This window comes from Saimiri boliviensis, chromosome 8 (genome assembly GCF_048565385.1).
Source record: "Saimiri boliviensis isolate mSaiBol1 chromosome 8, mSaiBol1.pri, whole genome shotgun sequence".
Taxonomy (NCBI): domain Eukaryota; kingdom Metazoa; phylum Chordata; class Mammalia; order Primates; family Cebidae; genus Saimiri; species Saimiri boliviensis.
This window is the reverse complement of record NC_133456.1, coordinates 4,750,088-4,773,358: the sequence shown is the minus strand read 5'-3', so window position 1 is coordinate 4,773,358 and position 23,271 is coordinate 4,750,088. Positions and strand designations below refer to the sequence as shown.

General features: G+C 42.8%; 1 protein-coding gene across 2 annotated transcripts in view; it reads right to left on the bottom strand.

Moving 5' to 3' along the window:
• Nucleotides 1-23,271, bottom strand: part of IL17RD (interleukin 17 receptor D) — an 80,284-nt gene that overhangs the window by 9,459 nt on the left and 47,554 nt on the right. The window contains exons 2-11 of one of the 2 annotated variants that reach the window (XM_003936536.3): nt 21,382-21,439; nt 14,738-14,863; nt 10,336-10,454; nt 9,681-9,801; nt 6,686-6,730; nt 6,433-6,584; nt 4,835-4,900; nt 3,464-3,518; nt 2,842-2,952; nt 1,527-1,711 (exon numbers count right to left, since the gene is read on the bottom strand). In XM_003936536.3, coding sequence (XP_003936585.1) covers nt 1,527-1,711; nt 2,842-2,952; nt 3,464-3,518; nt 4,835-4,900; nt 6,433-6,584; nt 6,686-6,730; nt 9,681-9,801; nt 10,336-10,454; nt 14,738-14,863; nt 21,382-21,439 — 1,038 coding nt within the window. The remainder of the gene's footprint in view (nt 1-1,526; nt 1,712-2,841; nt 2,953-3,463; nt 3,519-4,834; nt 4,901-6,432; nt 6,585-6,685; nt 6,731-9,680; nt 9,802-10,335; nt 10,455-14,737; nt 14,864-21,381; nt 21,440-23,271) is intronic. The other variant, XM_074403624.1, reaches the window with a different exon arrangement.

The following is a 23,271-nucleotide window of genomic DNA, read 5'->3' as shown; positions in this document are numbered from 1 at the left end:
ATGATCCACCCACCTCAGCCTCCCAAAGTGCTGGGATTACATACATAAGCCACTGCATCCGGCCATACCAAGCATTTTTATTTTATTTTATTTTTTTTAGGCTAGTCAAGTGAAGCAGTGGGAGCATACCAAGCATTTTTTAAATGTTCCTATCTTTGACCCAACAATTCCATTTCCAGGCATCTTTCTTGGGAAATCATCACAAATGGGACAATATTGAACATGAGATGTTTAATTTGTATTTGTATTAACTCAGTTATGGCAAATCAACATAGAGGCTCATGTAGCTATTTAAAATTGCAATTTACATATAACTACTAATAGTGTAAAAAATTATTAAGAGATGACAAAAAATTATTTCAGTCAGCCCCAATGGCAAAACTGTATGTGTGAGTTCACCTATACAGAAAAAGACTGGAAGGAAATAAACCACACGTGAACTGTGGGTTCCTTTATCTCAGATTTTCCTTAATCAGGTTGGAATTCCAGACAAATGTTTTATTTATCATCCCTTTTTAGTTCCAAATTTTCTAGAGTAACTATTTCACTAATAACTGGAAGAGCGTTTTCCCTAGAGGCTAAATTGCTGTGAAGTAGAGCAAACTTGGTTGACCATGGTATCTGAAAACTGTGCTATTGGCTAGAGTGCAATTATTTTTCAGCACATGCTGATCCACCAGTCTCACCGAGTTCATGTGGCTAGGGAGCGGGGAACTGGGCCAGAGTAATATGTTATATTGACACTAGGGGGCAGCCTCACCACATGGAGAGGTTCTGAAAAACACGAGAGTTTCAGACTTACTCGAAAAATATACAATATGACATTATAGAAAAGCATATTAATAACATATTACATATTAATAACTTAAGAGAACAGCTAATAAACCAGAGCAGATCATTTGAGTGCTTGACACAATATTGTTTTCTGGGAGTGCTCCCTTCCCACTTCCCTGTTTTCTCTGGCCAGTGCCCTCTCCTGCATCACCAGTTTCTCCCTCTCCATGATTCCACCAGTCAATGGTCAAACAACTTCACAGAGCCCTTGTATCACTTCTCCCTAGACCTTGAGATCCCCTCTAATGGCAGCCACATCCTTCATTCCCCTTCTCAGCAGAACTCCTCCAAACAATTGTGTCAATTCACTGCTTTCCTTGCCACTCTCTTTGACCCTACAAATGGGATTTCTGTCCTGAACATGCCCACGAAGATGTCCTGAGCGACACTCCTTAACCCCAATTGCATGTTTCCATGGAAGTTACTGGTCTTCCTAATACCAGGGAGGTGCCACGCAAGGCCTTAAAGCAGGAGCGTGTCAGAGTTACAAGTAAGTATTATGAAATATTTAGTGCTAGTGATGAGTAGGACAGACTGAAAAAAGTGTGAGACTATCCCCAGTTTGAAAGCTGTGGCACCAGTCAAGGGCAGGTGTCACCACAGGAGGCCCAGAGGAGAGGAGAAGGCAGAAGGGAGAGAGTAGGGGGCAAGTGTCTTGGCCAGGGTAAGAGAAGGAACTTTAGATTCCGCACCTCACAGCCACAGAAGTCCTGCAGGAAGTAGGCGAAACACTGGACAACATTCATGTGATTCTGGCCATCTTTACTGGAATAGCAGAGAAAGACCTTCGGCCGCGGCCGGAGCCTCTCTCTCGGGAGTGCTGCAGTGTATGTGGAAGCCTCAGAGCTCTCTTCATCTAAATGTGAATATATATTTTCTAAATTGGAAAAGAAGATAGAGTTGATACCTACAAGCAATGCTTTGTTCTGTACCCTAAGACTTGGAACCCAGTGCTGTCTTCAAGAAAGAACAGTTGATATGTCTACCTAGAGCAGTCCCAGTCCCCAACTCCATCAGCCCCTTGGGTCATCACTTGGAATGAGACAGCTGATTTCTGCAGTGGAGCAACAAATGGTTAAAAAAAATTGTTCTTCACCTGAAACTGACCTTGGATAAACTAAGAAATGCTGCAGGGGCCACCCTGGTTAGCAGAATGCCCAGACCTGACTCTTACAGCCAAGTGCACCTACTAGACCAAATCAAGCACTGGCAGAGCCGATATTTTTTATAGGAGTTTTTATTGAGGTATAATTTATAAAAGTAAAGTACATAACCCTTAAGTGTACATCTCAGTGAATTTTTATGGAAATACACAACAGTGTAACCTTCATCCAGAACAAGTGATGGATCATTTCCAACTCCTCAGAAGGTTGTCTCATGCTGACGTTTGTAAATGATCAAGCCCTGCTATATCCTTACTTATACTTCAGGCTTCCTTTATGTCCCTGAATTTACTATCCTATGTTTGAAAATAGAATTACGTGCCAGGCACAGTGGCTCATGCCTGTAATCCCAGCACTTTGGGAGACTGAGGCAGGAGGATTGCTTGAGCTTAGGAGTTCAAGACCAGCCTAGGCAACATAGTGAGACCCCATCACTACACAAACAAATTATTATTTAATTAGCAGGTGCATGCCTGTAGTCCCAGCTCCTCAGGGGGCTGAAGTGGGAGGATGGTGTAACCCCGGGAAGTCCAGCCTGCAGTGAGCTATGATTGTGCCACTGCATTCTAGTCTGGGCAACAAGCAAGACCCTGTCTCAAAATCTGTGTGTGTGTGTGTGTGTGTGTGTGTGTGTGTGTGTGTGTGTGTGTGTATAAAATGATGCCTATCTTTCTAGTAGCTCCTGAGGTTAAAAGCCAAATATTTTAGTTCTGGGAACTGAATAGGATATGAGGCTTCCCAGGTGCCAGCCTGGAGGACCCAGGTACACCGAGTCTCCCTCTCTGTTGGCAGCAACCCCTGGTCTGCCCCTTGTTGTGGGGAGACACAGCACTCAAAGAGATACCTTGTTGCTTCTTGCGGCACATCACAGTGAAGAGCGTCGCGAATGCCGATATGACCACCAGTGGTACTGTGATGGCCACGGCTCTGATGGGCCCAGCCCATGGGGAGTGCACTGGGAAATTTCAAAGGGAAAGCTTTAAACTTAAGCAGTGTAAAGGTTCAAAGAGCAACAACGTTTTTCTTTTCAAACATAAGCCACATAACAGGTTCTAGGACCTTCCAACCTTCCAACTTTCTCTAGTGCTGGTTTGGTGATTATAAAAGGAATCAAAGGTTCATTTTTTAAGAGTTGCAAAGAACTATTCAACAGTTAAGAGTCAGGCTGGGAGATTAAATACCTTCGAGTGAGAATTTTGCCTAAGGAAACCTCCCCTCCCCCCACTTTTCTTCAGAGGACAATTGACTATTTATCCAGTCCCAGCTGTACACACCAAACTGGCTTTAATCTTCCAGGTATCCACATTAGAGTGGAAGGAAAGTCAGATTTGATGGAATATCTTTTAAGAGAGAGGAGCCGAATTTTGTTTTGTTTCTATAAACCATGAAGTATAAAGAATATCAAATACTTTGGTCTATAGTAGTCTAGGGCCAAAATTTCAAACGACAACAAAAAAAATACCTACCTGGCTTTAAGGCATAGTGCATCACTTTTCTTGTCGTGTTAGTGTCATCCACCAGCTGCAAAACAGAAGATGCTGCATTATTATTTTTAAGTGATATATACCAGGTAAGTAGAAAAACAGTAATTTCATTCATTTTTTCCATCAGTGGGCTGTGCGGGAAGGGGTGGGAAGCAAGTAGAGGAGAAGGGCTGAAGGAAAAGAGCTGCTAGAGCCTGTAATCATCTGCCAGGCTGAGACTTGGCATCACGTGTACTCCGGTTCATCTCTGCTTTCCCAACTCTAAACTCTAAACTTCATCATGTTTTCTTTTATTAATAAAAAGGCTATGTATTCATCGAAGAAGTCAGCTGGTGAGTACCAGGTTCTAATCATGTTCAATTAAACTGACATCCTCCCACTGATGTTACTGAGCCTCCATTAATGCTTTAAGAAGGTATGTCGGCCAGGCGCGGTGGCTCACGCCTGTAATCCCAGCACTTTGGAAGGCCGAGGCGGGTGGATCACGAGGTCAAGAGATCGAGACCATCCTGGTCAACATGGTGAAGCCCCGTCTCTACTAAAAATACAAAAAATTAACTGGGCATGGTGGCACGTGCCTGTAATCCCAGCTACTCGGGAGGCTGAGGCAGGAGAATTGCCTGAACCCAGGAGGCGGAGGTTGCAGTGAACTGAGATCACGCCATTGCACTCCAGCCTGGGTAACGAGTGGAACTCCATCTCAAAAAAAAAAAAAAAAGAAGGTGTGTCAGTCTAAAACCACACACTGCTTCCAAGGAATGCAAGAACTGGGTGTTTCTACCAAAATGTTAAGACATGTTGGTTGTCTTTGAATGGCAGGACTATGGACACATTGTTAATTTCCTTTTCTATTTTCCTTATACTCTAATATTTGTAGTACCAATTCGATACTGGAAAAGAAATCTTAAAAAGGAAATGAAACATTACATTTACATGTTCTCTGAAGTGGTGTTTAGAACTCCTTTATACTTACATAGATTAGCAACAGAAACAGAGAAGGGTAGGCAAAAGTAATGGGCATAACCGATTTTGCTGTTTTCATACAAAAACAAAAAAATTTTAAGCCAAAATATTGAAAATGTATCTTTGTAGTATGAAGGAATACTAGAGATTTTAAGCCATAGTTATATACAGACCATATGATTACATAAAAATATTTATTAGAAATATTTAATGAAAAGATCAAGGATCAATTATATATAAACTTTTTTTAAAAGCATGTTAAGAACCATATAAAAATATAACTGTGCACACCTTCAATGGCTTGAAATTTTAGTGTTGTAAACAGTTGGAATTCTATATGAACTGGGTTCATTCTATAGTATTAATAGGGCTTTCTTGTGTTATGCATACCTCAATTATATAATCCCCTGGAGAAACATTTTGAAGGAGGCAGCTGGTTGTCTCTGTGTTTTGCTCCTGCAACAGACCAAAGAACACTTTAAAAACTCACCTCTTAGACAAAGGTCATCAAGGACATCTCTTCTGCCCCAGAGCTGAAGGAGACTTGCCACCATTTTCAACCACAGTTTTCACAAAAGGTGATTAGGTCAGAAAGCAACTGTGTTTATCTGCCATGTGTTATCTGAACTTCCCTTTGATAAGAGGCCCAGGACAGCCCATGACCCCTGCCATAGTCTATGCAGCTGGTAGCACCCTCAGCAGGAATATTTAATTTGAAGACAAAGTAACTAGTTTGAATAACCTTTACTTAATAAAAGGGTGGGGAAAGAAATGACCAGTCTGTGTTTATACATATTTTATTTGCCACAATTTTAACATGGACAGAAGGTCAAAGACCTTGATGGAGATGACAGCCGGCAAGAAGAACAAACAGTGACAGAACCCAACATACACAGGAGCTTGTCTAAGGAGGTACTGGGCTTTGTCACCACAACCAAAAATTTTATTGGTACCCACAGTGGGTGATCGGGCAGTCCTTTGAACATTCATGAAATGGTTTCCACTCTTCTGATCACCCCAGTTTAAGGGCTCGGTTACTCAATGACTATTTAACCTTGGCCTATTTGTAAAATCAGTACCACTGAATTAACAGTGGCTTGGCTCCTAGATCTGGTTTTTCCATTTACTAGCTGTGTGGCCTTAAGCAAGCCAGGTGACCTCCCTGAGCCTCAGCTTTCCCATCTGTAAAATGGAGATGACAACAGCCTCTGTCTCACAAAGTGGTGTGGCTTCAGGGAGCATAAAGCTCAGGACCTGCCACGAAGTGAGCACTGATGAATGTTTAAAACATAAAAGGACAGGCCAGGCATGGTGGCTCATGCTTGTCATCCCAGCACTTTGGGAGGCCAAGATGGACGGATCATTTGAGGTCAGGAGTTAGAGACCAGCCTTGGCAACATGATGAAACCGTCTCTAATAAAAATACAAAAATTAGCTGGGCGTGGTGGCATGCGCCTATAATCCCAGCTACTCCAGAGGCTGAGACAGGAGAATCACTTGAACCCAGGAGGCGGAGGTTGCAGTCAGCCAAGATCACATCACTGCACTCCAGCCTGGGTGACAAAGTAAGACTCCATCTCAAAAAAAAAAAAAAAAGCCCGTGTGTGTGTGTGTGTGTGTGTGTGTGTGTGTGTATCTAGCATATATATATAGACAAATGAGAAATACTTAATTCTTGTGTATTCCTTGGCAATACTGTTACCAGGCTATATCATCACCAGGACAGCTGGGTTATAGATAACTAGGGAGAAAAGGACAATGGCAAACGGCCCTGAGACGTGCCCAGTGATTACATTCTCAAGTATTTACTGACCACTGAGAGGAAACAAACTGGTGAAATTTTAGTGTTGTAAATTTCTGAAACACCACTTCTAGCCACTGCGAGCCAACAAAGCCTAATGCTCACATTAATCAACCCAAATTCCAGTGGCCCAAGGCGGGGGTCCCTTTGAAACACAGTGTTCCTTTATGTACACCCAGCAGCTCACCTGCTTACAGGTCTTTCGCTTGAAAGGTCCTTCGTGCTTGAGCTTGTAGTGAAGATAGAAGAAACGGAAGCCGAAGTTGTGCGGTGCGTGATCGAAGGACACCTGCATGTCCAAACCATGCTGGCTGATATTCAGGTTCCGAGGCTTCCAGACTGGAAGGAGGTAGGACCCAGAGTGAGCACCCAGAGGCTACCCCAACACCATCACCGTGGCAAGACTTTGAGACTTGATAGATAAGAACACAATTACTTACAGGGTTTACAAGCCAGGTTGTCCGGCTGTAACAACAGGTCACAAGCTATTAAGACAATAAAGACACATGTTTTTAGTTTTAGGACAGTTTAGCCTTTTCTTCTCCCAACAACCCCATGAAATATAAAGATACTGTGCTGGGTGATGCTAGAAAAGGTATAAAATACATCAAATTCAACAATGATTTTCACTACTGTGCAGTTGTATCTTACGAAAATTTAAATGGTACAATATAAAAATATCAATGCAATTTACTTTATGCCACATAAATGGTAACAGTGTAAAGTCATCCAGATTCTAAAAGCTTGTCAAGTATTACGTAATAATTTCAAGGCTGGTGGCCAAGGGCAGCAGGGCTATGTTCGTGCTACAGTCACATGGAGGCTCTGTTTCAGCTGTATACAGAAATGATGCCAGCCCCTCCCCATTGCGGAGATGTTTAGGCACAAGAGAACTTTGGAGCGGTCCTAGTAGCTGCTATAGGATTATTTTAACCTTCACTAGTATTCTAATTTAAAATGCTTTTGATGGTTTCTCAAAATGACATGCAGGCATAGAAGTAGTAGTGTCAGCACTGAAAACCAGGTACCAAAGCCAATAGCTTTTAAACAGAATCTAAATGCAATAAAAACACAATGAGAGAGGCCCAACAGCTAGTCCACTGTGTCATACTACTTGCTGACCCAGGGAGCGTCTCCACATAATGCCAAGAAAACTGAAGGCAGCATCAAAACCACAGTGCACTGAAATGGTGATAAATGTTTACATTCCAGGAACACACACCCTGCCTCCACCTTACCCCCAAAGAGACACATTGATTCCATGCCAATGGGAAAAATTCATCTTAAATTACACTAATTTTGATTTAGGTGAGGCTTTCATAAATACATTCTTTGAATCTTCTTTCTGGTTATTATGTGCAAGTCATCCAGAGATGATGTGACATACACATGGTCTTTGCTTTATGAAATCTTATTTTAAGAAATGAGACCAATTGTTAAAATAACTATGATGCATAGAAAACAACCACAGTAAGAATTCTGCAGAGGGAGACATTGGTGTAGGCTTGAGTTGCAAACAGAAACATCATAATAGATGAGGACTGCAACCAGACCTCACAGGAGGGGATGTCAGACAGGACTGACCATCCAAGGCCTTGAATGGCAGAAAGACTGATCAGGAAAGCAAGAAGGAGCTGCTACTGGTTGCAGGATGACCAGCCACCAAAGTTTGAAAGCAGTGCTGGGTCCAGTGTCTTGTGCTTGTAATCCCAGCACTTTGGGAGGCCAAGGCAGGCGGATCACCTGAGGTTGGGAGTTTGAGACTAGCCTGACCAACATGGAGAAACCCCATCTCTACTAAAAATACAAAATTCGCCGTGTGTGGTAGTGCATGCCTGTAATCCCAGCTACTCGGGAGGCTGAGGAAGGAGAATGGCTTGAACACATGAGGCAGAGGTTGCGGTGAGCCGAGATCGTGCCATTGCACTCCAGCCTGGGCAATAAAAGCAAAACTCTGTCTCAGAAAAAAAGGAAAAAGCAAGCAGCAACTCAGAAGATTAAAGAGATACCCTGTACAGAACAGAAGGTGAGTGACCCAGCACAGCTGGTGGTTGAGCTCAGAGCGTGGATTCCAGAGTCAGACTTCTGGGGTTCAAATCCAACTCTCTGTAAGCCCTTTACCTTCTCTGTGTGTGATTCGACATCTAGTAAGTGGAGACAGTACGATTAAATTCTTCGTAGGGTTGTCACAGAGGTTGTTTGGAGTTAATATTTGGAATGCATTTAGAACAGGGCCTTGCACATAGACATTAAATAAACAGAACTTTCTAGAAAATGTTTGCTTAATCTAGTCCTAAAAATGACAGGCCACCCTCCTGATAACAGGTAAAAAATGGGATTATTTCATGCTCCTGCCCTTTACCATAAAATCAACACACTTTTTATTCCCGTTTTTTTTTTTCTTTAATCCAATTGTTTTGATACATGGCTTTATTTTTTTTTTTTTTTGAGATGGAGTCTGGCTCTGTTGCCCAGGCTGGAATGCAGTGGCGTGATCTCGGCTCACTGCAACCTCCCCTTCCAGGTTCAAGTGATTCACCTGCTTCAGCCTCCCGAGTTGCTGGGACTACAGGCATGTGCTACCACACCCAGCTAATTTTTGTATTTTTAGAGTAGAGACAGGGTTTCACCAACTGGCCAGGATGGTCTTGATCTCTTGACCTCATGATCCATCCACCTCAGCCTCCCAAAGTGCTGGGATTACAAGCATCAACCACTGCGCCTGGCCCCACGGCTATCTTTTTTAACTAGAAATGGGATCTTGCCATGTGGTCCAGGTTGGCCTCAAACTCCTGGGCTCAAGCGATCCTCCTGCCTCTGCCTCCCAAATAGCTGCAAGTATAGGCATGTGCAACAGTGTATGCAGGGCTGTCTTTGTGGTAGTCACAGCATCCTTAAAAATATCAACTGTCAAGTCTGTTCTATAAGCCGGGAGTAGATATATCTGGTTAGATGAACAGTGTCTGTACCTAACCCTAAATCTGTAAAGTGCTTTTCTGGATGCTTTTCTCCTTGCCATGCTTGTTTCATACTAGTCTTTGGCATGTTCTTTTTTTTCTCCCCAGAGACAGAGCCTTGCTCTGTCACCCAGGCTGGAATGCAGTGGCGAGATCTCGGCTCGCTGTAACTTCCACTTCCGGGTTCAAGTGATTCTTCTGTCTCAGTCTCTCAAATAGCTAGGATTACAGGCGCCCGCCACCACGCTTGGCTAATTTTTGTATTTTTAGTAGAGACAGGGTTTCACCATGTTGGCCAGGCTGGTCTCAAACTCTTGACCTTGTGATCTACCCTCCTCGGCCTCCCAATGTGCTGGGATTACAGGCATGACCCACTGTGCCTGGCTTGGCATGTTCTTGAATACATTTCTGCAGAAAAGTCATTAAAAGCAGGAGAAAAGGCTTCTCATGGGAACCAGACAGGAAAGACCATACTCACCTCGTGTTCTGAAGAAAAAAGGGTGGTAATTGCTTTCGTTTTTAATGGAAGGAAAAGGGACCACCTTTACAAAATAATCCGTTTCAAATTTCATATTCAGGAAAGGTTGAGATTCCATTCCCTAAAAGGGAACAAAAACACAGTGACATCATGGAGAGATCACCCACCCTCCACCTACACAAGGTCTTCGCTCCTACCCCAGCTGCCACCCAGACAGAACTCCAGATCTGCAGGACATGTTCTGGGAAGGCAGGAAGTCAGGTCTAGTTGCTGGGCCAACTTGAGGTTTGGATTGCTTAACCATGAAGATGGACAATGCAGTCTGCTTTTTGGCAAAGAATCCATGGCTTGTTAATATTGAATCTCAGAGTTGGGGGGCAGGGTGAACCCACATACACTCTTCGGAGCACAAAGACACCTTCCAGGATTGCTGTTCTAGCAGTAACCCAAGAGGCGTGTTTACACAGAGAGGTGCTGAAGAGTTTCCCTGGGAGCGTGGAGCAGGCTCAAGGCGCTGCTGTACCATTCTTGCCCACGCTGGCGGGTGGGGTGGACCCCACAGCCCCTCCTTCTCAAATTTCAGACTTTGAATAGACCATTCAGGCCCCCAGAACAATGGCATGTCTTCAGGAGCACATTCCCCAGTGTGACTCACAGTTCTTTTGAAGCTACTGTTGAGCTGCTTCGGGTCCTTTAGAATCAGTTGTTGGCACTGTCTTCCCTCCGACTTCAGCTCTTCCAGTATGACCCGAAATCCTTTCAGGAATTCAATGCCTGAGCAAAGCAGAGTGCTTTTGTTAATAGTGAACCAATCACTTCTGAACAGATTCTCCTTCCTCCAAGATTGCCATCTTCTCTACCTACACACCAGAGCTAAAGGAATTCTAACTCTGGCCAAGGTATCTGAGTCTATAGAATGAAAAAAACATATCCCCTGCATTCCTCTGGTAAAGACCAGGTGATTTTCTCCATCACACCATTACTAATTAATCCCTAATCCAGCCAGCTATTTCATAAATACCCATTGCCTCTCTGGCATTAGGGTTCAAATATTTAGACTCCAGTTACAATTTATCATATAAAGCCTGAAGTGGAATATATAATTTCTAGGTCATTACACAGAGTACATTCAGCTGATAATTCCCAGTGTTGACTAGGGAATCCCCCAAAACCATGTTTCCACTTCAAGTTTTAGCTCTATATTTTTTGGCACGTCTCACTGAGCAACATACAAAATTCCCAACAAATTGTGTCTGGACCCAAGGGGTTCTGAGGCTTGAGATTAAATAGCTTAGGGGAATGCCTATGTGATTTACAAAGCGGTTCTTGCTCTAATCATGCCTGAAAGGCAGACACCCAAGGGCTGCCCAGTGTGTGCTCTTCATACAGCCTCTGAGGCCCCGAGACACCCACAGCGCCACTGAAAGGCGCCAGCCCAGCCTCCTGCCACCTGAGCTCCCCCCACTGCACGTCCGACTAGATGCTTTCAAAAGGATTAAGCTCTGATGGCCACAAGAGCCAGCACCGGGGCTGTGTATCCCACGGAGACTGAAGTGGTCCAACTGCAGCTGGAGAGCCCCAAAGCCTGCCACAATTGGCGAGATATCGATTTCACATTCTTTCTGAACATTTTCAACCCTTCCCCTCCCAGGACAAAAGTAATTACACAGGATGCAATTAAGCAGGTGGGAAATTTATTGATGATAAAGGCCAGGAAAACCTTTTTCTCTTTCAAATAGGTTCTCCAATCCTATAATTATTTGATGAAGAATACATATTTCATGGCGGGAAGGGCAGAGGAGCAACAATTAGAGCTTCACGTTTTAGGGTTTCAGAGCATTATTGTGCACAGGTACAGACTCTGCCATGTTGTACTTCAATTACAAAGCTTCCTGTTGGGATGAAAGCCAACTGACCAACCAACAGAGATTCAGACAAGGTGATGACAAAGTCGTTAGACCAACAACTACTTAGATCTCACAAGACTTGCCTTTCGAGATAACAACAAAAAAAAAGGGTTTTGTTTGTTTGTTTGTTTTTGTTTTGTGAGACAGAGTCTTGCTCTGTCTCCCAGGCTGGTGTGCAGTGGCACGATCTCGGCTCATTGCAGCCTCTGCCTCCCAGGTTCAAGAAATTCTCTTGCCTCAGCCTCCCAAGGAGCTGGGACTACACGCACATGCCACCACACCTGGCTAATTCAAAACAAGTTTTTTAAAACAAATCCTCAGTATTAATACTAAGATTTAATGTATGCAACATTCCCAGAATGACTGTTTAACAAAAGCCAGGTGATTAATATGATTAACAGCCATACATCTCACAATTACATAAAAATTCATCAGTTGAGGTGGCAAGGGGTGGTTCTTGTTCTTCTTTTTAAAAGACTAGCCTAAAAACCACCATGCCAAGGTTCTGGGACTGAGGAAAGAGGCAGCAAACGTAATTCCTTTATCACTTTGACACATTATAGTACTATTAACACCTTGTAGTTATGTAATGATTAGCAATTTTATAGAGCAGCTTCCCATGAAAGAACTTATTTGCTCTCTCTCCCATCATTTAAACTCATCAAATCCTCCCAACAACCAAAGGAGGAAGATGTTATTATCCCCATTTTACAGATGAGGAAACTGAGGTTTATAGCAGCCAACTGGTTTGCCCAGGGTCACACAGAAATAAAATGGCAGAGGTGAGATTTGAACCCAGGAAGTGGCTCTCAGCCAGTTCTCTTAACTGATATGCTTTTCTACCTGCCAAGAAGTGTCCTTGATAGAATGTCACAGAAACTCTCCAGTCACTCCCACCCTTAAAGCATCATTCAAGAAAAGTACAGACTTCTGCCTGTTCCATGTCAGTTTTCCTGCCATCAGCTCACATCTCTTACTGTCATTCTAATGAGGCGGCCTGCAATTCATCAGGCTAACTCCTTAACCATTTAAGCATTACATGGAATGACCACTTCCCTTTTATCTACAGAAAATGTTTTTAATCTTTAAATGTTAAGATAATATTATTTTTGGAAACCCCAGTGGGTTAAAACCCAGAAGTATTGATATGGAGAAGTGGTTCTGCCCATGGGTCTGCTCCATCCTCCCTCTCCTGCACACAATCTTCCTGCAATCTGGTTCTTCTGAGATTTATCCTGTTCAGATTAAGAAATTCAGACTTTATTTTACTTCTCCCTTGGCCAGGATGTTACAGATTTGTAAGATCAGGCGGTAGAGTCAAAGCAGCAGGCCCAAGAACCAGGTTCTGATCACGGTAATAGCAGCCACTATTCTTTGAGAGTGCTCTGAAAATGTACCATGGGTGTCTCTAACCGTGAGGCAGTTCTCATCTCTACCCTGCATATAGGGAAGGTGGGGCTCAGTGAGGTTCAATATCTCATGTGAAAGATCAGTTCTGGGGGTTCAAACCCAGGCCTGTCTGAACAAATGGTCCTTCCTACGTTTCACGCTTGGCTAAACCATTCTTTGCTGTGTGTCTTCAATTCATTCAAGAGGACAAGCAGATTTAGCCCCAACCTGAATCTAGCCCGATAATACAGGTTTGCTTTTAGTTTTGGGGTTTTTTTTTTTAAATGTGTTTATTTATTTTTGAGACAGAGTTTCACTCTCGTTGCCCAAGCTGGAGTATAATAGTATGATCTCAGCTCACTGCAACCTCTGCCTGGTGGATTCAAGCAATTCTCCTGCCTTAGCCTTCCAAGTAGCTGGGATTACATGCATGCACCTTTACGCCCAGGTAATTTTGTATTTTTAGTGGAGATGGGATTTCACCATGTTGATCAGGCTGGTCTTGAACTCCTGACCTTAGGTGATCCACCAGCTTCAGCCTCCCTAAGTGCTGGGATTATAGGCATGAGCCACCACATCCAGCCTGTTTTGTTTTTTAGAGACAGGGTCTCGCTCTGTAGCTCAGGCTTGAGTGCAATGGTACAATAATCATAGCTCACTGCAGCATCAAACCCTGGGCTCAAGTGATCCTCCTGCCTCAGCCTTCCAAGTAACTAAGACTACAGGCTTGTGCCACCATGCCAGGATAATTTTTTAATCTTTTTGTAGAAATGGGCTCTCACTTTGTTGCCCAGGCTAGTCTCAAACTCCTGGCCTCAAATAATTCTCCCATTTTGGCCTCCCAAAGGGCTGAGATTACAGGTATAAGCCACCATGCTTGGCCTGCTTTTTTGTTTGTTTGTTTCTTTTCCATTTTGTTTTTTTGGCTCAGACAGAATTTAAATAAAAATTCAAGCCAGGCACGGTGGCTCACGCCTGTAATCCCAGCATTTTGGGAGGCCGAGGCAGGCGGATCATGAGGTCAGGAGTTCGAGACCAGCCTGGCCAACATGGTGAAACCCTGTCTCCACTAAAAATACAAAAATTAGCTGGCTGTGGTGGTTGGCACCTGTAATCCCAGCTACATGGGAATCTGAGGCAGAAGAATTGCTTGAAACCAGAAGGCAGAGGTTGCAGTGAGCCAAGATCATGCCACTACACTCAAGCCTGGATGAAAGAGTGAAACTCTGTCTCAAAAAAAAAAAAAAAAAAAAAAAAAAATCAATTTGTTGCCAACATTTAAAAATTCATTGATTTCATTGTTTTTCATGAATACTGGGATTTTCCTGAAAAATCACAACATGTGCCAATGCTGGGCTAGCATGTCTCCGTGTCTGCAGAGACTGCTAATGCTGAATGGCCATTATCACCATGGATAGGCCATGGGCTTTCCTGGCACTGCTGCCCTCCCACCCCTGACTAGTCCTGAGGCAGAGGCCAAGAAGACCTCAGTGCCATTTATTACTCATGTAATATTATTTTTCAAGCCCAAGTGAATAACAATAACAGTAGAAGAAACAAAAGACCGTGGGGCACAGCCTCAAGCCATGTGTATGCCCAGCAAGTACATGTAACAAAGTTCAAAGTTTATCTGTGCCAAATCCAACATAAGCCTCACTCACATCAAGACCTGCCTGGTTCCTGGAAACCATCATGTGGGAGCTTTGCACTGGGCCCTATCCACCCAGGTCACTACTATGCACTCAATTTTTGACCACTCACCGAGGGCCCCTGGGGACCAAAGAATGGTGACTGCCACTTGGTCATGGCAAGCATACTGGCTGATGGTGATGTTCTGTGCGTCAGCAATCACGTGCTTCCCCACTGGATTCAGGTAAGTGGTACAGTCTAGAGCGTGGGGAGAATGAGAACAATTAAATTTAAAATTTCATTTTTATTTTCAGGTTCATTATCAAAATAAACAGGACATGTCTGAAGGTGGCCAAATCCGTTCTGTTAAAAATGTATACCTCAAAAGCCCAAATAATACATCAGAGGTTGACTACCGCTTGGAAAACTGTCAGATACTACAGAGGGATGATTTGTCGCACCACCACCACCACCCACTCATCCCATGTTAAATGCCAGGGCAGTGTTGGGAGGATCTTACACAGTGTGGAGTCTGTGTGTGTATCTGGCATGAACTTTTTTAAACCTAAATCAGTAATTATTTACATCAAATCAACCAATTTTCAACATTTCAGAGTGATTTGAGGGAGCAGGGGCTAAGTGGGAATAGCAGGGGTTGGGGGAACTAGGGAGGGATAGCATTAGGAGAAATTCCTAATGTAGATGACAGGGGGAATGGATGCAGCAAACCACCATGGCATGTGTATACCTAGGTAACAAACCTGCACAATCTGCACATGTGCCCCAGAACTTAACGTATTTTTTAAAAAAGCAATATATAGTAAAAAAAACAAATTATTCCTATATAGTTTATTCTTTTGGATGCTATTGTAAATGAATTTTTTTGGTTTCCTTTTAGGACTGCTCACTGCTGGTTTATAGAAGCACAACTGATTTTTGTGTGTTAATTTTGTATCCTGCAATGTTTAATACATTTAATAATTATAGTAGCTTTTTGGCAAATTCTTTGAGATCTTCTTCATATAAGATCATGCCATCTGAGAATAAAAACAGTTTTAATTCTTAAAAAAAAAAAAGTGATTTGAAACAAAAGAATTGCTAAATAACTTGGGCATTGTTTGTTTTTAGAAAAAACCCAGAGGGCCAGGTGATTGGGGGAAAGGAATTAACACAGATGTGAGTTTATAGGAGAGTGAGTCTCAGCAAGACTCTTTACCCATTGAGCACAGGGTACTAACTCAGTGACCAAGTGATAAGGTTGTTAACTAGCGTTGGTCAAAGGTAAAATTTTTGTTCTGAGACATCGTGTGTCATCAAAAATATCAGAAACCCCCAGTAAATCCAAGGCACCCCACGTTGCTCAAAAAACAAAAACCACACCAATCTTTGATTTCATCTGAGGAGGTTACTCACTGCCACCTGTCAAGGTAGCCATAGTAGCTGCACCAGCTGGTCTTGCTAAATACACCTTCAAAATCTGGAAGTTTCTTTAAAAAAAAAATGCCAAAAGCTTCCGGCAGGAATCAGCCTGTGGCTTCAGTGAATGGCCATGAGCTGTTCTGGCCACTCTTGCAGGGAGAACCATTCGCCATCCCCAGCAGACACTACTCATAATTCTTATGCTGCTTTATCCCCATTTCTTTCTCAGTGATCAAACCTGAGCACCCTCTCTTTTAGTATCTGTTGCAAAAGATCATCAGTTCCATCAAACATCCAAACCTGTCCATTACCCCTCTGAAGCCAGGGTGTTTTTCTTTGGGGTAAAGCATTCCAGAGCACTTTGTAAGAAGCTTTGTGAGTCTGCTTTTTTCTCCCTGTAGACGTTACTGCACATTTCCCATTTTTATGACTAAAAATGTTCATTGGAGACATTTAAAAACCACAAAACACTATAAGAAAAATACAAAAGGCATTCATAACCTCTTACCACATGGAGGTGCGATGAACATTCTAATAAATACCCTTCCAAGCCTTAACATGCGCATAATATTCCTCCTTTTAAATGTATTAAACCATAACATACATACACTAAAACGCACCACCCACACTTGTAAAACCCCATCCTTCATGCTGCCTGTGTTCTGCTTTATTGCCTGACAACATTAGGCACACTCCCTTACTCCACTAAACTACATCTGCTTAAAAAACAGTTACATTGGGACTTCATGTTTGGATCCCCTTCCACAAACACTCCCTTCGTGGAAACTGTTTTTCTCTCTCCTGGATTTTCCTTCTGGAGTCCCATTCCACGAACATTCTCTCTTGGAAGCCTGTCTTCCCCTTCTAAACTCCATCTCTCTCTATTCCCTTCCACTCAGTGTGGAAGCTGCTTTCCTCTCCTGGATTCCATCTTTCTGGATTTTCTCACTCAAAGAATTTTAAAAAATTGATGGAACTTAAAAAAAGAGAGACAGTTATATTTACCTTTCTTTTCTTTCTTTCTTTCTTCTTTTTTTTTTTGAAATGGAGTTTCACTCTTATTGCCCAGACTGGAGTACAATGGCGCGATCTCAGCTCACAGCAACCTCTGCCTCCTGGGTTCAAGTGATTCTCCTGCCTCAGCCTCCCAAGTAGCTGGAATTACAGGCATGTGCCAACATGCCCAGCTAATTTTTGTATTTTTAGTAGAGACAGGTTTTCTCCATGTGGTCAGGCTGGTCTCAAACTCCTGACCTCAGATGATCCACCCACGTCAGCCTCCCAAAGTGCTGGGATTACAGGTGTGAGCCACCAAGCTGGCCCGTATTTGCATTTCAATATTACTTCTTTCAAAGGATGTAATTAATATAACCAAATTCTACTTCTAGTGAAAATCACTCTCAAAGCAATCAACATATGTTCTCCGGGAGAAGAAGAGATTTTAGAATAGGAAAAAATTTATAACACCTGGTTTAACATCCTCACTTTACAAATAAGGAAACTGCACCTATGAGAGATCAGCTCTTACCACTTGTATCACAGCACAGAGCTTATTGCTACCAACATGAGTTCTGAATCAGAGGTGTTCCACCTGCAAAACTCCTGGCTGAGACCAGCTTCCCAAAATAAAATAAATAAATAAATAAATTTTAAAAAAAGCAAAATCCTGTCATACTTGTAAAGTTCAAATATTTTGGTTTATTGTAGTCTATAATGAAAGAGAAACCTTGGAAACAAACAGCTCTGAAAAGACGCATGAACAAATCATGGTTGTTGTTGTTGTCATTGTTTTCTTTGTTCATTCCTAATGCCAAAATTAACACTGTTTGGGTTTCTGTAAATACAATTATGAAATATAGAGTCTAAGAATTTTGTTTTGTTTTTTTTGAGACAGAGTATTGCTCTGTCTCAGAGAGTCGCCCAGGCTGGAGTGCAGTGGCATGATCTCAGCTCACTGCAACCTCTGCCACCTGGGTTCAAGCAATTCTGTTTCTGCCTCCTGAGTAGCTGGGACTACAGGCACATGCCACTGTGCTCAGCTAATTTCATATTTTTAGTACAGACAGGGTTTCATCTTACTGGTTAGTCTGATCTTGAACTCTTGACCTCAGGTGATCCACCTGCTTCGGCCTCCCAAAGTGCTGGGATAGGCATAAGCCACCACACCCAGCCAATATAAAGTCAAGAAAATTTAATATAACCTACTTGGGCATACCCCGCCCCCCCTCTCCCCGGAATGTAAAGGAAAAAACATAGAATTCAAGGCCAAAGGAGGCAGACAGACTTGTAAAATTTAATTTTGACTTAATGGAAAAACATTTTTTTCCTTTATAAAGTAAATGACAAAGAAATAGAAAAATAGGATTTTTAGTAATTTTGTTGAAAACCCAGTAATTGGTTATTAGTTATTTCAAACAAGTTACTTCAGTTGACTAGTAACCAGTCAACTGAGCAATAACAGGAACTTCCTTGTGGAAGACAGAAATATCTTTTTCAATGGAAAATATGAAATAAGTTTTTCTACACAGCCTGGATCCAATTATTAGCAAGTTCAAAGTTTTGGATTCTGGTTACAAAAACTTTATGCCCAAATGACATTTTACCAAAATGCAACTGAGCTTCAAACGTCTCAGGAGTCAATACAAGCTGCAAATTATATTCTAATTAAATGTTGAAGAATTAGAAAGAAAGTAATGACTAAGAGACAGGCATAGATATGTGACCAAATATTTGGTATCATGAAGAAAACAGCAAGATACTTTAAAATTTTACAGATAGAGATCCTCTTTCACAAACCCCCCCTTTATTTTTTTGAGATGGAGTCTTGCTCTGTCGCCAACCTGGAGTGCAGCGGTGTGATCTGGGCTCACTACAACCTCTGCCACCTGGGTTCAAGCAATTCTCCTGCCTCAGCCTCCTGAGTAGCTGGGATTACATGTATGAGCCACCAGGCCTGGCTACTTTTATATTTTTAGTAAAGACGGAGTTTCATCATGTTGGTCAGGCTGGTCTTGAACTCCCAGCCTCTGGTGATCCGCCCGCCTTGGCCTCCCAAAGTGCTTGGATTACAGGCATGAGCCACTGCACCCAGCTTACAATGTAACAATTTTAAGATACAAATGTGTGTGTCAGATTCACACCCACTGTTGCTGGCATGGCTATTTTAGGCTAACCAGTGAGGACTTATATGTGTAACTCAGGCTGTTCACGTCGGTGGTGTGTATATGTTCTGAGTAAATGCTGAGACGCTAATGAAAGATTGGCACATCCATGATACTTGATTCAGCTAGGTAAAGACATGTATAAGGGATCTTTTCTTTGAGTTACAAAGTGAACTTCTAATATGTGCTCTTGGTCCCAGCAGATCTTACATTACATTCAAGAGTCCGAAATTTTCCCATCAGCTGCAAACAAGCACTTGTATCTCTAATTTAATATGAGGTTTGTGGTAGGGTGCGGTGGCTCATGCCTATAATCCCAGCACTTTGGGAGGCCAAAGTGGGCGGATCATGAGGTCAGGAGTTTAATACCGGCCTGGCCAACAAGGTGAAACCCAGTGTCTACTAAAATATGAAAAATTAGCCGGGCGTGGTAGCTTGTGCCTGGAATCCTAGCTACTTGAGAGGTTGAGGCAGGAGAATCACTTCAACTCAAGAGGCAGAGGTTGCAGTGAGCCGAGATCATGCCATCGTACTCCAGCCTGGGCAACAAGAGCGAAACTTCGTCTCAAAAAAAAAAAAAAAAAAAAAAACTGTTAGAGTGTAACCACAACTTTTAAAATCCTGCTTTAGCAGTGATTATTCCAAAGGCCTTAATGCAAATAAGCCCTTTACTTACATTGATTCATAACCCTGTCCAAGAGATTAATCAGATGCCAGAAATCACTAAATATGAGTCAAGTTCCTTCTTGTCATTTTTACTTATAAATTATGGCTCATAAAGCCAAAATTGACACAATTCTATACAACTACTTTTTTTATGAATGAAAGAAGGTGCTTAGAAAAAGTACCCCCATGCCCTTAGAAAACAATTCAGAAACAGTCACCCTTTCTTGGGAGAAAGGGCAAAAAATGGTGCTTGTATTCCAACTCCAATTGGACTGACTTCTATATTTATAGATATCAATTACTAAGTGTACACCGTAGCTCCCAGGTTGAGCAGTTATAAGCATTACCTCATTTAAACCTCAAAACGATGCTAGAAGAAGGAAACTTAATTTTTATTTTATACAAGAAAACTGAAGGCTGGAGAAGTCAAATCACCAGCCACAGCTCATAGAACTGATAGGTGGCACCAAGCACAGTGGCTCACACCTGTAATCTCAGCATTTTGGGAGGCAGAGGCAGGCAGATCACTTGAGGCCAAGAGTTCAAGACCAGCCTGGCCAACATGGTAAAACCCTGTCTCTACTAAAAATATAAAAACTACCCAGGCATGGTGGCATCCATCTGTAATCCCAGCTGCTCAGAAGGCTGAGGCATGAGAATCATTTGAACTCGGGAGGTGGAGGTTGCAGTGAGCCAAGATCACACCACTACACTCCAGCCTGGATGACAGAGTGAGACTCTATCTCAAAAAAGAAAGAAGAAAGGAAAGACAAGAAAGAAAGAAGAAAGGAAAGAAAGGAAGGAAGGAAGAAAAAGAAAGAAAGGAAAGAAAAAAAGAAAGAAAGAAGAAAAGGAAAGAAAAGAAAAAAAACCTGATAGATGGGGAACTGGGGTTGGAGCCCAGGTCTGGTCAGCAATGACCAACCAACTGCAGACCTCTGGCCAATCTGAGACCCAGATTCACACAGATTCACCTTATGTGAATTTCAAACAGATTCACTCTGTGTGAAATTTTAAAAATAACTGCTGTTATTAAAAAATGTTTACACAAAAAGCACAAATTTCCCACTATTCTTGGAAATCAATTTGCTACCTTCAGTGAGAACTCCTCATGGCCACAATATTTGGAATTAAGGAGTCAATGCTACCCTCAGGGTAGACATGAGCTATCCAGTTTGCCATCGTCTCCACCATTCCCTAGCACCCTGCACTGGGGCAACTTTATGTGTTCCCTGCTGGGCCATACTGGCAGCTATGTCCTTAACAACAAACAAATGCAGATAAACCCCAAGGAACATAGGGAGGGTCTCCATACACACCTTTTCTAAACACTATGGAAGACACTTGACCTGGTCAAGCTCTCAAATACTTGAGTGGCTTGAGACTGAGCTGCCTTAGCTGTTGACAAACCTGAACAGGTTCAGAAAATTCCTCAAGTCCAAGACTGCAGCGTCCTTGATTAAGCATGGCTATGTCATCTTTAGATGACTCAAAGGGCTCCATTCTTCAGCAATAAAGGAGGTTACTTACTGTCATACTTGAAGGTGATGTTGTGCAGCCCACTGTTTCTGCTGGCCGGCCCCACTCCCTGTGGGAAAACAAGAGAACATGATGCAGAGTGAAGCCAATTTGCTCTTCCAGCACAGATCCCCATGGAATCCAAACACAGGCAGTACTGCTGAGACCCAGGGTCATGCCAGTCCCCGGGCATTGTACCACCACTATTTCTGCCCACTTCATGGTCCCCCACAGCTGCCAGACTCCTGCCAGCCCAGGAGATTCCTAACTGCCAGGCCAGAGGGATCATGAGCATTTACTTCCCCTAAAACAATAGAGGAATGCTGTTCTATGTTTAGGGGTTAAATAATAATTCATTAACAGTAAAACTGGGAGAAAGACCAAGAGCTGCCAGATGGAACCCTTCCAATTAGATCCACTTTGAGCACTGATTGGTTATAAAATGCGCCTACTCCAGACGTCCTCATCCACAAGCGCTATTAAGTCACGACAGATAGGCAATTCCTCAAGTCTAGGGAAACCAGTTTCTCATTCCAAGAATGGGAAGGAGTGTGGGAATAAGCTGTTACTTTTAATGAGAAAATTCTTCACTTCATCCATACCTATGCTTGGAATACACAGGGTGGGTCATAAAAGAAAAAGAAAAAGGACTTTAAAAGGCCTCTTACTCTTGGTGATGTGGCCGTTAGCCATCTGCACTCTTAATAGCAGGGCTAACAACTGTGCCAGACTTCCTACGTTAATTATAGCATCCACAGAGTGAGCCCCAGAATCCTCCCGTTGACCCCGCCTTTTCCTAACCCACCACTTAACCATCATGAGAAAAAGCAGCTACAGATCTACCAACTCCCATTTAACTGTTTCTGTAATACTCTGCAAACATGCCATTTAGCATTAATTGCAGAATTCTCCAAAATACGTTAATTCTGAAATACTAAATGATGGGAAAATATTCCAGCCACACAGCTAAAGCTTCCACTTAACAAGAAGGATGTTGGAGGGAACCATATGCTGGCAGCCTGGCATTTAACGGGCAATTGTTACACCGAAACACAATGTGGAGAACACTTCTGATGGAGCCCAGGGTTTTAGGTCACAACCACATGACATCCATATGCCACAGGCATGTTCACGCTGCTTATCCTAAAGCCAGGCACACCCACTGAAACTGTATCCCTGAACCCAGATATACATGGGCTTTGGGAAAGCACAGCTGGGCAGATAGAGGCACATGGACACACCTACCCCCACCCTCCACTCTAAGGTGAGGAATAAGTAACAGAAAGCCTAAATCCACATGGCATACCAGCCCACAATCTACTGGGGCTCCCCTTCTTCCTAGCTCACCTTCTTCTCCAGCTTTCCTCCTTGTAGCCTTTCTTCCCCTGATATACAAGATTCTAGAATTTGCCACCTGAACTGAAACACTTTGGAAAATGCTGTTAACTTATTAAAATCCTAAGAGTGTCTCTAACTGCTTAGGGACAAGACCACAGTCTGTGCAACTAAAGGCTGCTCAACCTACAGATGGCAGACACCAGAGTAACACAGGCAGGTAGGAGCCCAGGAACAAGACAATCCAATCCCCCACAACCTTTGGCCTTTGCCCAAGACCAACGCTCAAGCTCCCCATACCACACCCTTCTGTGCTCTTATAAACCCCCAACACATAAACTCACTCCCCATCTATTAGGAGCCAGACATCATGTTAGCTCCAATGGCAAACAAAACAGCCGCTGTCCCCACCCTCATGAAATAAATTAACATGGAATTCATTCTTTCAAAGAAGGGTAACTAGGCACGTGGATTATACCCTAGGCATGCAGATAAATTTCAAATCATACGCTGGCCCTCCAAGAATGCCCAGTTTAGATGGCAAAACAAGGTATATATAGCAAGGAT